Source organism: Centropristis striata, chromosome 15 (genome assembly GCF_030273125.1).
Source record: "Centropristis striata isolate RG_2023a ecotype Rhode Island chromosome 15, C.striata_1.0, whole genome shotgun sequence".
In the NCBI taxonomy this organism is placed as follows: Eukaryota; Metazoa; Chordata; class Actinopteri; order Perciformes; family Serranidae; genus Centropristis; species Centropristis striata.
In genome coordinates, this window is record NC_081531.1 from 13360527 (window position 1) to 13379169 (window position 18643).

At 36.0% G+C, this 18643-nt stretch overlaps 1 protein-coding gene across 1 annotated transcript; it reads right to left on the reverse strand.

The window, feature by feature from the left end:
• Positions 1-816: 816 nt before the first annotated feature.
• Positions 817-7046, reverse strand: LOC131986986 (adhesion G-protein coupled receptor G6-like). Its single transcript, XM_059352128.1, has 10 exons — positions 6855-7046; positions 6670-6773; positions 5959-6080; positions 5014-5282; positions 4820-4913; positions 3967-4045; positions 3559-3760; positions 2957-3058; positions 1573-1737; positions 817-953 (listed from the first exon to the last, which is right to left on the reverse strand). The coding sequence occupies exons 4-10, from the start codon at positions 5108-5110 to the stop codon at positions 817-819; spliced, it is 876 nt and encodes a 291-aa protein (XP_059208111.1). The 5' UTR covers positions 5111-5282; positions 5959-6080; positions 6670-6773; positions 6855-7046.
• Positions 7047-18643: the final 11597 nt, after the last annotated feature.

Sequence of the window (18643 nt, forward strand, 5' to 3'; positions counted from 1 at the left end):
GTGGTTGACAAAAAGGACATACAAGACAAGACATGATAAGACTCAAAGGAGTCTGGTGGCTTTGAAAAGAGCTTAGAATGGTTTCAGTTCATAAGGAGCCTTCTGACGGCAAAGTAAAGCTGTTAAAAAATATGCTAACCATAGTGTACACTTAAATTCATATTGATCATATCCTTTTAAGCTGATACTGTAAATCTAAAAATATGCCACATAAATAATACCTGTCCTACTGTATGGGGATAAATTAATGCTGAATTGATTACCTTTAGGTCTCTACAATGCAACAGATCAACTCAAATCTATGTCAGTGATATTATTTAAAACATATCGACTGTTTCAGACCAACAAAGGTGTCAGAAGGATGTTGTGGTAAACATCTCATTAAGTGATAAAGGAACTATTGTGGGATTAGTATTGAAGTATGTGTTTTCTGGCACAAACAGAGGTGACTTGCATCATCTTAAATTTAAATTTTTATTATTTCCTCATACAAACTGTGTGGTACCATGGTTCATTGTCACCATGGCTCCACTCACCAGTTGCTTGGCAACCAACTCCTCCTTGGAACTGATGCAACTACTCATGTCGACATAATTACAGGCTCTTTTACAATATTTAGCAAAAACAAAAAAACAATAGATTTGCATGATAAAATTAACTAATGAAGCCGGAATACAATGGAATTAATTTCATATCTCTGTCTCTCATGTTGAAGTAGAATACGTGCTAAGGCTGCAGTTTCGGTTTCAAGATTTCATGAGAGTTTCCGGGATTTGCATGTGTCTGTATGCAAATGCATGTGTGGTCCACTGTGTTTTATCTTTGTTCTTGCTGGCCAAGCAAGTGATTCTTCCAGCCAGGTGTCGGGTTCATTCCTCTCTGGGATGGCAGAGCTCCTGTACCTGAGGGGCTTCTCTGGGCACGAGGGAGAGCCAGGGAATTCACAAAAAGCCCTGCAAGATAATTAAACATCCGTGAACAATTTAGAGGTGTGAAAAACCGACATTTTCTCACATGTGGTTGGAGAATATATGCCTGGGTTTTGGGGGTTAAACTTAAATTGGGCTGTCAGACGGTGAAGGAAACCTTTTAAGAAATCACAATAATGTCCTTTTAGGCTCAATTACAAAGGCTTTTATGTAATTATTTAGCGTCAGTGCAGTGTTATTAATGTATGCAGTGACCTTCACTGTGATTCTGGCAGCCAGGAGACTGCGGTGTCTGACTAAATCTGTGATCATCACCATCTCATGTGAATCACAACAAGATGAAATATGACTTTTAGTTGCAACCTTAAATGTCCTACAATAGAGTAGAATTACTGAGTTTAATGTCAAAAGAAGATGTTTTTTAAAAAAGTCATTAGTGAATATAATTGAAGCCAAACCCCTTGGCTGTTTATCTCTCGAAACACATTTTTACAAATTAGCTTTATTTTTGTGTTAATTTTTTATCACAACTTTTAATGCATGGTTTAACATCTTTTGGCTTTTAAGTGTGCCAAAATTAGTGTTGAATTTGATCGTTATGAATTAAGTAAGGATGTTTGCTGCTTTGGAATGGCTTTCTCACCCAGGTTTGGTCTCTTGCAGGATGAGTCTCTCTGGCTGGAGTCGGAGGAAGCAGACGTGCTGTTTGTGGAGCTGGACTTGACGGAGCGGACCGACGGTACTGGTGCTCTCGGAGGATTTGATTTTGGTTTGGCCGTGACTCCAACTGATGCCGAGTGGCTCCACTCTGAAGGACAAAACAAAACACAGGTCACCACTTCTTCCTGTGGCCATCAAACAGTATAACTCTTCCCCTTTCTGCAGGGAGGAAAGCTCACATATCGGACTGACTAATATTGTCATCATGTGCAATACAATTTATCACCACGGACTATATTATGTTCATTATCGTGTGAAATACATCTGTATACATCCTGCCATGTCATCTGAACTTTACCCCTGAGACACTTTATTCTTTTATTGTTATATTTAATTTATATTATACACTATATGGACAGAAATATTCAGACACCTGACCATTATATCAACAGGGACTTTAATGACATTGTATTAAATGACATAAACTTTAATACGGAGTTAGGCCCCCTTTTGCAGCTATAACAGCTTCCACTCTTCTTGGAAGGCTTTTCACAAGATTTTGAGTGTTTCTGTGGGAATTTGTGCCAATTTGTGCAGGCCAGTCAAGTTCTTGCACACCAAATTCATCAAACCATGTCTTTATGGACCTTGCTTTGTGCTTTGCAACACAGTCATGTTGGAACAGAAAAGGGCCTTCCCCTAACTGTTGCCACAAAGTTGGAAGCATAGAATTGTCCAAAATGTCTTGTTATGCCATAGCATTAACATAGCCCTTCACTGGAGATGAGGGGCCTAGCCCAAACCCTGAAAAACAGCCATACCATTATCCCCCCTCCACCAAACTTCACAATCAGGCAGGTAGCATTCTCCCAGCACCCGCCAAACCCAGACTCGCCCATCTGAATGCCAAACACTTCCACTTTCTAATAATACAACTTACAGTTGAAATTTCACAAACCGTCTTATTGCAGAGGTAGCATCCTATCACAGTATCACACTTGAGATCTTCAGAAAGACCCAATTTGCATCATAAATGTTTGAAAATGGAGACTGCATGGCTCCGTGCTTGGCTTTATACACCTGTGGCAAGGGGCCTGATTGAAATACCTGAATTCAATTATTGACAGGTGTACTTTGGTCCATATAGTGTATATTGTTATTGTTACCTATTTTGTTCATTTTTTGTCTTATATTATACATTGTGATTGTTTTTGTAATTGTTTTGGACACTTTAGAGCAATCTGGAATCAGAATTTCTTTCGGGATTAAAAAGTTCTATCTTATCTTAACAGAAATCAAGCTGCAGAGTTGCCTTTATTGTAACTGATGAACCTGTGATGTGATGAAGTCACGTGTTGCTGACGTACCAGAATACTCGTCAAGTCTGAAACGTCCAAAGCAGAGGTGAATCCTCCACTGTTTCCTGACATTCTCCTTCATCAGACAGTGGAACAGGAAGATGAACAGTCCTACAACAGAAGTTGAACGTCATGAGCTTAAAAGGACAACATTGGATCTTGATTAGTAGCTCTTTCATCCCTCACTAGTGTTTTCTTTAAATTTGCACTTGAGCAAGGCACTCTGCCCCAGAAGTAGAAAGTGGAGGGCTTTTGTTGCGTCACTCTCAGATAAAAAAGAAAGCAATATAACAAAGGCCAGCCAAGGTAACGGCAATTGTGAAATAGTTGCATCATTCAGCCTCTGTTTGATTTCCTTCTTTTTTATCTGTGAGTTTTGTTGGTTCGTTTGAAGTGCGAACATGAAGCAAGATGTTGAGGAAAACTGTGTGGTTGGCAAACCTTCCCTTAATAATTAATTTACCACTATATCACTCATACTTAAGAACAAATATGTTTGAACAAGTGGTTCTAACTTGAGGCACATTCTATCTATGTTTACCAAGTGAGATATCTATCAGCCTGCGTAGCTTTCAGGTATTATTTCTGTGCAAAAAAAACACTACACTAACCTTGCAGGGTGTTGAGTATGGAGAAAAGGTACAGCAGCACCACTTTGGCTGGTGTCCAGGTGAAGAAGCAAACAGTCCATGTTAGTCCGAGTAACAAGGTGAGACTGGTGACTCCCTTCAGGTCATGCATCAGTCCACCGTGGGTCCCAGCTGGGCTGTTGACTCGCATGTGGCGAATCTGGATCAGAACCACCACAAAAACCTGAAAGGAGATTTAAAAGAATGAATTAAATTAAATATAAGTAAGTAAGTGCCCTCAAATAGGTTTAATATTGTTAAATTGTATCATGTCAGGCCATCTTTTCGTAGATATTCCTTCTGTTAAAATTATCAGGAATCGGGAGTATATAAGTGTTTCAGTAGTTTGAATTTCTGTATGAACTTTAATGAAATGTTAAAAAGATTTACCGCAGTATTAAAGAGAAAGACCAGCCCGGCATAGGCAACCACAGACACATAAAATGTCACATCGTCCTGGAGCCAACAGCTGAGGGAACGAGGATTAAGGGAGAAAAGGGGATAGAAAGAGGGAGTGAGTCGGTATTAGCTTGAACTGTGAGAGACAAGATGCAGAACAAAATAAATATGCAATAAACTTATAAAAGAACCATGAAGTAATACTTGTAGCAAAGCTTTGTGTGTCATTTTAAATGCATGTGAATGTTTAAAGATCCCTCTCCAAGACTATTACTCTTACAAGCATGAATTGTACGGGAAATGGTTCTTCCACAAAAAAGTTAAATTCAATCGATTCTAAAATCTACACTCATGGAAAAAATATTAGACCATTGTTTTTTTCAATCTCTTTTGTTCATTTTAATGCCTGGTACAACTAAATGTACATTTGCTTGGAGAAATATAATGATACGAACAAAAAAAAGCTCATGAGAGTTAAATTTAAGAGCTGATATCTAGCCATTTTCCATGGTTTTCTTGATAATAACCAAAATCATTATCAGGAAAACCATGAAAAATGTCTAGATATCAGCTCTTTTATTAAACTGTTATGAGCTATTTTTGTTGTTATCATTATATTTGTCCAAACAAATGGACATTTAGTTGTACCAGGCATTAAAATGAACAAGAAAGTAGTGAAAAAAATTATGGTCTAATATTTTTTTCCATGACTGTATTTTTAAGTTCCCTGTTAAGGGCCGACCTTCAATTTTTTTCTCAGTGAAAGAAGATTGAAACCCTCCTGCTTGAAATATGAATCGGAAAACAGAACAGAAAATGCATTTAAAGTGAAATGAAAACTCACAAGTTGTCAGAGTTGTCCAAAGTGGAGTAGATGTGACTGCCGTAGGCCTCTCTGTTCACGATGAGCACCAGGACGCAGATCACCAGAGGAATACCTGGAGGGACAGTTTAAATAGTTTAATAGATCATTGATTATGTTGATGGAAACTTTGAAATGAGGCTCATGAGAGAGTCAGTCAAAAACCCACGACTCACCCCATCCTAGAGCACAGAACTTGAGGATGTAAGAGGGAACGTAGACGTTGAAGACTTTGACGAGAGCGAAGTACATGTTAACGGCCTCTAAACCCATCCAGGTGAATGAGGCCAGGAGGAAGTAGTGCAGCGTGGACGCTACAGCCACACAGAGGCCGTAGATGCCCCAGGAGGAAAGCCAGGAGTTGACCAGAAACACCAGGTTCAAGCCCAGCAGCGCCAGGGAGAGGTTGATGAGGATCTGAGAGGGGTAGTCTCGACGAAGCTTCCTGAGACGGAGATAAAACATGGAGGAGGAAAAGGTAAAGTAAGACACGGAGAGCATAAGGTGTTGTCAAGTGTAAATAAGACAATCATTAAAAGCATACACAATAATGATATACAGGTGCATCTCACTACATTAGAATATGATGGAAAAGTCCATTTACAGTAGTTCAAGTCAAATAGCACCAACCAAGTATTGAGTCATATAGATGGACATACTTTTCAGAGGCCAACATTTTCCATATTAAACATACTTTTTAAAATTGGTCTTTTGTAATATTACATTTTTTTGAGGCACTGAATTTTAGGTCTTCATTAAATGTAGGCCATAATCATTATAATTACAAGAAATTAAATAAATTAAGACATGAAATATTTAATTCTGTGTGTAATGGATCTATATAATGTGTTATTTCGTTATTTCCACTATTTGAATTGAATTACTGACATAAATAAACTTCTCTATGATATTCTAATTCATTGAGATGCACCTGTATAACAGGCCTAACACACATTTCTTGTGTTTGGCTATTTCATTATGGACCTACTGGTTTGACACAACACTATTAGTGAATAAATTAATCTGCATGAGTGTAGACATGACCTTTAGCAGTCTGCATGTAAACACAGCCAGGGTATGACAAATGGAAAACATTTATACAATCACAACTCTCAACTCACTCGAAAGCTGTGTAAGTGAGAACAGTGACTCCCAAGAACAATGACGACACTCCACAGCCGACATAGGTGATAATGGTCAGGATCTGCTCATTAACAGGGTCCACCTGAGTCCTGGAGACATCCTAGACACACACACACACACACATATTTGTAAGTGTATTTATTTCCCAAAAGGCCACAAATGACTTACAGACAGAGACTGTAAAGTAATAACAGTAAGTGCTTCTGGCCCTACTATCAAGTACAAACTAGCATGAAGACAACTCAGATTACTGCCTTATTTGAGCATGAGTGTGTATAATTAATTGCATAATTGAAATAAGTTTCAATTTTAGGAATAATAGGAGCTATAACCCTTATAGTTTAGAGTTTTTGGAATATTTTCAATGCAAATCTATCAAAATGATATAACTAGCTCAAGCCTCAGCTGTTAGTAATTATGTATTTACTATTTTAAAGCACAACAGAAAACAGGAAGCATATCCCACAATGACTTGATCTCAGAAATAATGAATTTAGGTCAAACTTTGCTTCTAGTTCAGTTTAATATATTGCACTTTGAGCGCCCTCTGCTGGTGCTCTACCTTGTCTAGAGTTACTGCTAATAACACTACTACTATAATAACCCAAACCTTATGATGTGCTGTAATCCCTCTGAGGCCAAAGTATGGTTTCTAACAAACAGTAAAGCAGAAATAACTGAATGTGTACCAAAAGAACCCCGAAGTGTGTGAGATGATCACACAGGCACGTTGTGTAGTCTGAGCTGCTGTTGTGTTTTCTGCAGCCGTAATCATCCCAGCCCCCGTGTCCATCTAGGGGATGACACGACATTAATATCACACAGTTTCAGATCCACATCCAGCAGAGCAGTGATCGCTTAAATCAGGACTTACTGTTTTTATTAAAGTTCCAGTACACACACTGCACATTCTTGTCGAGCTTTAACAGAGATGGAAATAAAATGCTTTAGTTAATCAAACTCATTCATGCATGATGTTGGCAGCTGTGTTAGATGTGATAACTCTAACAGATTTATGTCCTTCATTAATTCGCCATTTTTAAAGGTGATCCTACTAGAGTTGCAAAGGGGTGGAAAATGTCTGGTAAATTTCCAGTAATTTTCCATGGGAAGTTAAGCAGGGGAATTTTGGAAATATTCTAAATCGGAAACCTTCCATGGGAATTATGGAAATTCATTTGAATTTATGGGAATTAACTAGAAATTGGGGGTAATTTAAACCAACTGTATCATATCCAAACATAAGCGAAAATCCATGCTTAATAATACAATTAAAAAACATGAATTTGAACATATTTATTTGTAAGTAGAACTTTATCAAGTGTTTATTATTTCAATGAATAATCAATTCTGTGCTATATGCGCAGGATTGAGGAATAGCAGATATTCAAGTGTACCTCACAAAATCTGGTTGTTTTAGTCAATAATATGGCAAAATATATTTTCCTCAACTACAGTCACGGAAAAAAATATTAGACCATTGTTTTCTTCAATTTCTTGTTCATTTTAATGCCCAGTACAACTAAACGTACATTTGTTTGGACAAATATAATGATAACAACAAAAATAGCTCATAAGATAATAACCAACATCATTATCAAGAAAACCATGGAAAAAGGCAAGATATCAGCTCTTAAATTAAACTTGTATGAGTTATTTTTGTTGTTTTGATTACATGTGTCCAAACAAATGTACCTTTAGTTGTACCAGGCATTAAAATGAACAAGAAAATAGAGAAAACAATGGTGGTCTAATACATTTTTCCATGACTGTATATTTAAGTTCCATGTTAAGGGCCGACCTTCAATTTTGTAAATTCACAGTTTATTACAGTTTATTCCCATACATTCCTGTTAGTTCCCATGGAAAGTTTCCAACTTTGAAAATTCACTGAATTTTTCAACCCTAGTCCTACCACATTGGGTATAATATGGTGCAGCGTGACTTTGACGTCTTCATCCAGGTCTTTGATTGGAGAGCTGGCATTGGTCACACTGGCTGACACCACGAAGGAGTTGAGGGTCTGCCCCTTTTGGCCGCTCTGAAAATAATAACACAATGTGTGAATATAACAGTAGAATTCAAACTACTAAATCAAACCAGCCATTGACAACCACTGCACTATGAACACTCAGGCTACTTTAAAAAAACATTTAATTTAATTTGCAATATTTTCTGTGCAATGGTCCATATTTAACTACTGACTCTGTCTACATTGTATATAATGTTCCTAATTTTTTTATTTTATTTTTTAATAAATTATTAATACTTTTTTAAATATTTCTACTTGTTTAAATTGTATATTTTCAATACTCATTTATATTTTTTTACTTGCTTATATGCTAATACCTTTCTTATATTTCTAGTTTATACTGGTGACTTTGGAAATTTCTCCGCTGTGGGACTAATAAAGGAAATCTTAATTAAACTAATATTTCAAATAAATATTCTGATTGTATGTTTACTCCTGTTTTCTCTGAGAAAGAATTCATAGAGCACGGTACCTTGAAGAGCATGGGGATGCCGTAGAACTGAAACTTGACCCTCGCTGGCTGCTGCTCGGAGCTGTTCTGTGGGAAGTTTTGCTGCAGTGCAGACGGCAGGGAGATGAAAGCCACCGTGCCTTTGAAGGGATACTTGTTGATGAAAATCTACAACAGAGAGAGAAATTTCTGGATTCTTTTTTAAGCTCAGCCAGCTTTAACTAACAGTAACAGTGTAACAGTGATTTGTTGTTTTTTGTTCACTGTTCAGATCTTGTGCTGCACCAGCTGAGTTTGAGCTGCTACAGCCGCTAACTGAAGGTCAGTCTCTGGAGCTGCTGGCTAGTTTATTTCTGTTTCATTTATGATCTTAAATTCATTAGATCCAGTACAAAATGTTGCTGTTTTCTAGCTGTCATATTTTTGTTATACATTTTTTTTGCATTGGAACACAGCCATCGACTCGATTTGCTAGGTTAAATGTATAAATAACTATACAGTCATGGAAAAAAATATTAGACCATGGTTTTCTTCAGTTTCTTGTTCATTTTAATGCCTGGTACAACTAAAGGTACATTTGTTTTGAGAAATATAATGATAACAACAAAAATATCTCATAAGAGTTTGATTTAAGAGCTGATATCTAGACATTTTCTATGGTTTTCTTGATAATAACCAAAGTCATTATCAAGAAAACCATGGAAAATGGATATGTTTTTCATACAGTCATGTATTTTTTTCCTTGACTATATGTTCTGATATTTGTTTTGCAGTCAAGTGTCATTTTATTTTATATGTACCAACCTGGTAGAACAAAAGTCAGTTATGCTTTATAATAAGGTCCTTAATAACCATTAATTAAAAAGTGATAAGGCATTGTTCTCGCTTTAGATCCGGTAGTTGCAAAAAACATAGTTAACTTATAGTTAACTTATAATAGATGAGCAATAAAGTATATTTTAATATCAATAAGCAAACAAAATAAGATTAATAAAGGCATGGCAAAGACATAATGGGTGGGTCATGGGTGTTTGTAATGCCATTATTAACATTTTTATATAAGCTTATAAACACACAATAATGTTAATAAGCATCTTGTAAGGACTTACAAGGGCCTTATTACTTGTTAATTAATGGTTATTACAAGGACCTTAATATAAAGCGTTACCCAAAAGTCTTTCCCAGGCTGCTGGATTAAGGAAGCATTTACATTTACATTTAGTCATTTAGCAGACGCTTTTATCCAAAGCGACTTACAGGAAGAGAAGCAGTATACTTTACTAACCTCAGGCTTTGTGCCCATGCGGTCAGATGACACTCCAAAGGTCAAACTGCTGAACTGTCCAGGAGCGACGTCCACCACAGAGACAGCGATGGCGGGTGCAGCCAGCGTGGAGGAGCCCTCATAGTCCACCAGCGTGTCTCCTACTGACTCCGTGATATTTAGGATGCTGGGAAAAGGAAGACAGAGGAGAGTGAAGGGGACGTCCAACAGAGAAGTTAAAAGATATCATTTCAGTTTTTCATCCTCACGTGTTAGTGAAAGGCACCAGGTTGCTGTCAGACTCCAGTATGTCCGAGATGATGTTGATCAGAGCTTGGCCCAGGTTTGGTGTGACCCTGCTGAGGTTCACCACATCCTCCAGCTTGTTGAGGACGGTGACCAGCTCCTGGTAGTTGAGTGTGGAGTGGTCGCTCAGTAAACTCTCAATCATCTCCACCACGTCCAGTGCATTGTCTGCAGATACATCAGTTTTTAGGCACTTTAAATATTTCATTATGAGTTATTAGGATCTTTAACATTCAACCCTCTTCTTATGTTGCGGTCAAATTGACCCATTTCAAAGTTTAAAAATAAAAAAACATAGTTAAAAGTTTTTTTGTTTTTTTTTTAAGAAAAAAAAATTAAATGTAAAATAAAAAAAAATGTTTAAAAATCAATGTCATTTAAAACTATTGTATTTCATATGTTAATCTTTCCTTCGTACATGAAAAAAGTTTTAACATACATTTTTCAATGAAAAATTAGTGAATTATCCTCACTGAACCATGATCTGTGAGTTTGCACTAAATATTGATTGAAATGGTTAGTAATGGAGTTATTGATTAAATACAAACACTGTTTATTGGGATTTTTTAGTTTCTGATACTTTTGGATAATTAAACATGCTCAGGTTATTGCTGTTCCTGAAAAAAACCAACATAACAGGAGGACTAAATTCTGAACTTAAATGAGATTAAATGATAAAACTATTTATAAGACAGAAAAGAAGTGAAAAGTGTGTAACAGACCAGCAGTGACTGCCACATGGTCCAGATCAGGGATAGTTTCCACCACCAGAGGACAGTCTTCCAGGTCTGGAGCCAACCAGCGGGTACTGAGGCACAGCTTACTGTGACACAGAGAGGTGGGGAGAGGTCAGAGGGAGAGGATGTCTCATTGTTTATCTTGTATTTAAGCTATGTATCTTTTAATGTTGCATATGTACTCTTTTGTAGGCGATAAATAAGGTCTGCTACATCTGTGTCTTCTTTTAAAACCAGACTAAAAATATATCTGTTTTCATTAGCTTTTAATTAGGTTGTTAATGTATTTAAATTGTATATCCTTTTAATTGTAATACATTTGCATCATATGTTTGTTCATTTTAATTTTTATATCTTTAAAAACCTACTTCATGTCATCTAACCATATACTGTATGCTTTTATATTTGTATTTTTTGTTTCTTTTGTCATGTATGATATTTGCCTATTTTCTGTTGTTTGTTTTGAAACACATGGAGTCTACGCCTGTCGTATGAAATGTGCTATATAAATAAACTTGACTTGACTTGATAATTTCCTTTTTCATGGTATGGTTTTTTTTACTTCCCCAAGTATTACTTTGGCAGAAAATGCATTTGTAAAACAGTGTTTGACAGCTGGGAGGTTGTTAATCCCAGGAATCACCCGTCTATTAACACCAATTATTGGGACATTTACCTCCTGATTAATGATTTTATAGCACTGCTTCCTACAGGCCATCAATAAATATTGTCACACTGAGTCAACACATAGAAAGAGTCCTGAGCAAAGTTACAGCCATATAAAATGATATACAAACAGATGTAATCAATACTGAGATAAAGCTGCATTTATTCATGTGTTCTATTCATGTTGGCCGAGTCAACCAGCTAAACACATGAACTCTTTTCTCAGGGTGTCTGCATGATGAATTATCTGCAGGTCAGTGATAAGTGACAGTAGTAAGCAGCAACAACAGGATGCAATCAGCGTACTATTCTTCCTTACAAAGCCTACTGCAGTAACTACACAAAGGGTCAAACTGAGAAAAACTGCTTAAAAGTTGTTTTTTCTTAAATCATGACGATTTATTTGACCAAAAACATAGTTACTGCATTGCTGTAAAAGGTTCTAATAGTAATGAAAAAACAGAGTGCAGTAACTACAGTGTTGTTGTCTTCTTTCGGCTTTTATATTTTGTTTTCAGTGAATAAACATTTTCAAATTGATTTTATAAGTGTATTTGAAAGTGTTTAACATCTCTATTCAACGATTTTGCGTATTTTAGACTTAAAAAATGTTATATTTTAGTCTTATTATCATTTTATCTCACTTTTTTATTTAATCACTATCTACATAATAATTTCCCTATCAAATAAACTTATAATTTCTATTATTTTTATGTTTAAATTAGTATATATATCCAAGGCAGACCATGGTAAGTGCCATTACTGCTTGGTTTTGAGTTGAAAATTGAAATCTAAACTTTGTCACAAGATAAAACAGACATCAAGGAGTTCATTTTTAGTTATAACTCAGTTTTGACCAAAAATGTAGGTACTGCGATTAGGTTTTATAGGGCAGTATAGAGCTTTAAAAAAGCTGCCAGCTCTAAACACATATCTGGATTTCAGCCGTAAACATCAGTTAAATGCCGCTGCACTGCATGATTCTTGGGTGGGAAGCTAGTGTTAATACATGCAGTCGATACAGAACAGGTTAATTTAAAAAATAAAAAAAAACAACAAGACAAAACATCAGTCATAAAATCATTGGACAATAATACATACAAAAAGTGGAACTTAACTGCAATTTGGAGGCACTTGTACTTTACTTGATGTTTCCACGTATTTAACTTTATATTTCTACTTCACTCCAATTTCGAGGCAAATATTGTATTTTTTACTTAAGCATGTTTATACATTAACCACATAAGAGTATATTAAGTAGTTAAGTGGCTTACGTAAATGCATCAGAAAAAATAATCCAATGATATATTTGGAATATATAAAACAATCTGTGTGGGTCCATTCTGCATAACGAGTAGTTTTACTTTTGATACTTTAAAAAAATTCTGATGCTGACACTTTGTTTTGATACTTGTACTTACTTATTTGAGTATGTTTTTTTAAATGCAGGACTTTTACTTGTAGTGGAGTAAATCTGCAGTGTGGTATTAGTACTTTTACTTTAGTGAATTTTAAAGAAAACGACAGCCACGTAAAAGCAATCCCTGCTCAGACTTTGAACCATACAGTAGGCCTACAGCAAATTTAAGTAATTATATGAAAAATAACTTGGTGATTATAATTATAGTTTCAGTTTAATTATAATTTTGAGTTTTGTTAATCCATTCCAACACCCTGAACTGTACAGCTGTTCTTCCGACATGTAAAATACATCACAGTGAGGTAAATAACTAGTAATGGTTCATTTCAACATTGGCACTGTTGTAGGTTTGAACATACAGTATGTTCAGTATGTGTGCCTATAATTGTGATTAAGCAGGATTAAAAAATGAATGATTGAAGTGTCTGAGTCCTCACCAATGTCGGGTGGCGGAGCGGAGAGGGTTTTTTGGACACGGCTGAGTTGCATTTTTTCTCCCTGAAGTGTCAGGCCACTCAAACAGGCCTTTCCTGGTGTGGTGGGTTTCTGCGTTGCACTGAACTATCACTAAAACAGAGTGACAGCCACACGGAGGAAGATTTTTTTTCACTTGATATCTAGTCTATAATATCAATTGCTAAAATAAATATTTATTCAGTTTTTAAATTCAATACTGTATGAAATATTTCACTGATCCTGGACCTGACTCACATATGCGGCTTATCTGTACGTCCTCTGTTGCTATGGAGACAGATCCGTTGTTATAAGGCGTCAGCAGTAAGTGTCGTATCTGCTCCTGAATTTCCTGCGTGTCCGACAGCGACATCATGACCTCAACCTGGAAAACACAGCTCTCTCTGCAAACATTAGAAGAGTTCATAATGGGTTTTCAAAAAGCTCCTTATGTCATGGCAACATCAACATTCGTGATTTAAAATGGACATATTTGATTTATAAACTAAAAAGCGGAATTGAACCACATCTTTTAGGATGTAGTGTGAGAAAGTAAATGTGTTGCTAAACAGCCCTGGTACTGTTTCATTATTTTTCTATATTGTGCATTTTTGACTACATGTGTTCATTTTTCTTCAGTTCAATTTAATTTAATTTGTAATCTAAGTGAAATTGTGTAGATCTACACGATCCGTACCTTGAAACTCGAGGCATGACCACCTGGAAAAGAATACAAATATTAACAATTACTGACTTCTAAGAAATAGTATTTTAATTTCTGACAGAACATACAAGAGGTAGATCAATGTCGGGGTTTGCATTTTAGTTCAACAAATTCCCGCCTTAATACTACCACAGGTAACGTCAAAAAACACTTAATTATTGCAAGTCTCAAATTCTGCAGCAAAGCTTTGTCATTAAAATGGTGAATGTTAAAGGAGTAGTTTGACATTTTAGTAAAAAAAAAAAAAAACCTCTCTTATGTCTGTCATTAACTTTGTAGCTAGAACCAGAAGTTGATTAGCTTAGTGTAGCTTAGCTTAGCTTAGCTTAGGTTAGCATAAAGACTGAAAGCAGGGGAAACAGCTATCCTGCTCGCCAAAGTAAAACATTTGCATGTCAGCACTTTTTTTACAGTTCTAAAGCTGCTTTCAGATGATTAGAAATTTGCTCTCTCTTGTAATGCATCCCTTTTCCTGGTGATATCATGGTATGTTTTAAATGTTATGTAAGTTCATGTCAATCACTCTCTACCTCCCCTGCTTGCATGGCTCACCTCTGCCAACATCATGTACATGCATTCATCACATCCAGACTCGACTACTGCAATAGTTTGCTCTATGGTTCAGCATCCAAAACACTCAAGAAACTACAGTATATCCAAAACTCTCGTAACCGTGACCACATCACTCCTGTCCTCCATAACCTCCACTGGCTCCCTATCCCCCAGCGAATCCACTTCAAAGTCCTCACCATCACCTACAAAGCCCTCCATTCTCCATCGCTGCTCCCACCCTCTCGAACTCACTCCCAAAAACCATCCGCAACTCCCCCTCACTGTCCATCTTCAAAAAAATCCTCAAAACTCACCTCTTTAAATACGCCTACAACCACTGACTTTTTTTTTTCTTTGTTCGTTTATTTATGTATTGCCTGTTAAGCGTCTTTGAGTGTTTAGAAAAGCGCCATACACTCAAAGAAAAATAATACTGCATATTACTTAATTCAATCAGTGCAACATTTGTACACTTAAAAATATTGAGTTGATTTGAAAGCTCTCAAATTGGTTAAACAAAACATGAGTAATGAGTGAATTTAAGTAATATTTTCAAGTACGTCTGAATAAATTGACTTGGCTCAATTACCACATAAATTGAGTAAATGTAACTGAAATATCATGTTAACCATATGGAAAAACTGAGTACAAATCATTAAACAAACTGAGTACATATAATTAAAAACATTTGTAGGATATAACTGCAAAAAAAATGGTGTTGTACTGACTGATTTTACACTTATTGTACACGTATTATTACAAACATTTTAACCATGTAATCTGTGAGTCAAATATTAATATATTTTGAAGGAGTAAACTTTATTTATATCTGAATATTTTACACAAAGATTCCTGTTGGAGTTCTAGTAATGAATTTTGATGTCAACTCAAATACTCATCATGATGATATTCTGCATTTTTATTTAGTATGCATACCTATATATTACTGTCACGTTTACAGGCTCCTTGAATCATTGCTTAGAGTGTATAAATGCAATGTATTATTATTATTATTAGTAGTAGTAGTAGTAGTAGTAGTAGTAGTAGCAGTATTACAACAGGTCAACTGAGGTCAACCTCCACATTATGTGAACTTTGACTTTGGTTGCAGCAAAAGTGCAAAGTGTGGTTTTGCTGCTTTACTTGTGACATGAAAGCTTTTTGTGTTTACTTACTTTGTCAGACACAGAGATGTTTGAGTCAGTATCAGGATGATGTCTGGAATTTAGAGCAGTCACTTCTTTCAGTCAATTCCTTATTGAAATTGTGTGTTATTTCTGTAAATAGATGTTGAGCTGATGGCGTGGCAGCTACCTTTGAGCTTTAGGGAGCAGCTGCAGGTCGAGCACCATCATCATGTCATCGGGTAAACTGGAGTTGAGCTGTGAATTATCAGAGGCCACATTAAACACTGTTGAGGCATGCTATTAACTTAAATGCTTTCCTGTCAGACATACCCAGGTGGAAATCATCTTTCCTATGTCACCGTCTCCTGTTATGGATACGTTCACCTTCACCTCAAAATACAGCTCTGCAGAGGAGATGAAAAAACAAAAATCATTCAGTAGGTTACAGCTCAAATGAAATAATCTAACACAAAACTGAGATGGAGACTGACCAGAGATATTTGCAGGGCTTGTGGTGAATGGGGCGGCTGTGCTAGAGGCGCTGGTGGTGGTAATGGATGGTTTGAATGTGGTGGTTGTGACTGGAGAGGGCTCTGTCACCACATCAGTAGGACCGATGGTGACAGCGGAGAAACTCTCTGCAAACAAGGAAAGGAAAGATTATTGTGAGTCAGAATTAATTTTTCTGCAAACAAACAAACTATTTCCTACCAACAGGTGTGGTGTGTACGCTGTCTGGATCAGCCTGCAGAAGAAGTTGACCACTGGGGTCATTGTAGACCCTCCTGAGGTCCAGGTCTATCTCTTTTTGCACGGCTGCCACATCTGAGCTCGGGAAAACGCTAATATGAACCAGGCAGTTGAACCTGCAGGGGAGGCAGAGTGCTTATACTGCAGTGGTTTACACATATTTTGGCTCATGAATCTTTAAAACAACGTTTTCCCGACTGGCCTTTTAACAAATGTTAGTCCTCTAATTAACATTGTTCATCTATTTATTAAAGCTCTAGTGGGCTTCTAAAAAATAAACAAAATCATTATCAAGAAAACAATGGAACATGTCTAGATATCAGCTCTTAAATTAAACTCTTATGAGCGATTTTTGTTGTTATCATTATATTTGTCCAAACAAATGTACCTTTAGTTGTCACAGGCATTAAAATGAACATATGATGATGCATATTTGTGGAATTTCTTGCCTTCTTTATGTGTTAGAGATTGCTACTTTAAAGAATCTTAAATATAAAACATATTCTGGTTTGTTTAACACCTTTTCATTTTCTACATAATTCCATATGTATTCCATCATAGTTTTGATGTTCTACAATGTAGAAAATATAAGAAACATGAAGAAAAACCATTCAATGAGAAGGTGTGTCCAAACTGTCCAGTGCCCAGTCACTATCAGATTAAATGTGTATAAAACTGAAATGATTATGTGAAACAGTAAAGCTGAATCATGTTACCCGTTATAATGGGGAGTCCACCGCACCTGCAGGATAAAAGACAGATTTTAAAGTCTAAAAAAGTGAGACGATCAGTCACTGAAGAAATATTGATTGAAAACCAAACTGAACTGCAGGCTTTTTACATAGACCAAAGAGAAGAAGACAGGTTTTATGTATAAGTTGTTAACATGTAAATAATTCAATATGTATTGCATGTCAAGCCTCAAATTAAGCCACAATACCTGTAACACTTGGGGCATTTGGAAAAATGTTGGAAAAATAGATTTAATTTTATTTAAATAAAAAAAAAAAAAAATCTTTTGGGAGGAAAAAAGAAATTCAACTTAACATTTTTATTTTTTATTCTATCATTTAGTTTATATGTGTAATATTCTGTGGTCCATATCCAACTGTTTTTGTTTTAATTGTTAATCATTTTTTACATTTCTACTTGTTCATACTGTAAATTGTTAATACTTTATATTTTTTACTTGTTTATTTGCTAATACCTCTTATATTTGTAGTTTATACTGCTATTTACTATTTATTGTTTTTTGCTATACACTTTGCTGATGTAATTCTTGAAATTTTCCCGTTGTGGGACTAACAAAGGAGTTCTCCCGACCTCCAGCCATGACTGTGTTGTTTCCATAGAGGTGCAGGACTGAGACAGCTTGGTGCTCAGAGGATCAAAATCTGCTGTCTATATTGGCTGTTTTTTATTTGCTGAGCAATAATGCTGCTGGTTTTTATATGCTGCTGTCTTTCTGATACTGTGCACTGTTTTTGAAGTAGGATCTCATGAACCATCGGGCATTTGCAATTTATTTATGGTGTTTTTATTGCAATGTCTAGAGTTTGTTTTTGTTTTTATTTTAGGGCCTTAGTTTTTGGTTCAAATCCACCTACAACCTCTGACTTAAAAAAAATATATATTTTTTTTATTTACTTTTTCTTTTACTTTTTCCGCTGCATAAAACCAATGTATTATTATTATTATTATTATTATTATTATTATTATATTAATATATTTTCTAACTTTGCTCCCCCACCGGAACCTGAGTTCATCATTTTGTTCCACTTCATGTACCAACATGTTCCAGTAATGACAATAAACTTCCTGGAATCTTTAAATCCTTGAATCCTAACGCTGGTAAACAAACTATTCTGCATCCACCATAGCGCACAGATTACTGCTTTCTCTTGTTACTTACCAGTCAAGACGTAACCCACAACAGCTATATCTGCAATAAGTAACTCGCCAGTCATTTGTTCAGGCTCTGATGTACTCACCAGCGTGTCTTCCTGTGATGTGTTTACGAGAATGTCTTCTTTACAGGACCTGCGTATGAGATCAGAGAAACTCAATGTACAATACTTACTCTGTTCCTCCTCTCCATCGTAAACTACATAAATAAGGTTTAATTGATGTGACATTCATAGGTATCTTATTACAAGATACACTGAGTGGAGGTCAGTGTTG

Excerpts from the sequence above, each read along its gene's own strand:
- LOC131986986 (XM_059352128.1), bottom strand. The coding sequence starts at position 5,110 with ATGGGTTTAGAGGCCGTTAACATGTACTTCGCTCTCGTCAAAGTCTTC. Across the intron at positions 1,738-2,956 it reads CAGACTTGACGAGTATTCTG|AGTGGAGCCACTCGGCATCA; the intron begins GTACGTCAGCAA and ends TTTGTCCTTCAG. Across the intron at positions 954-1,572 it reads CTGCAAGAGACCAAACCTGG|GGCTTTTTGTGAATTCCCTG; the intron begins GTGAGAAAGCCA and ends ATTATCTTGCAG.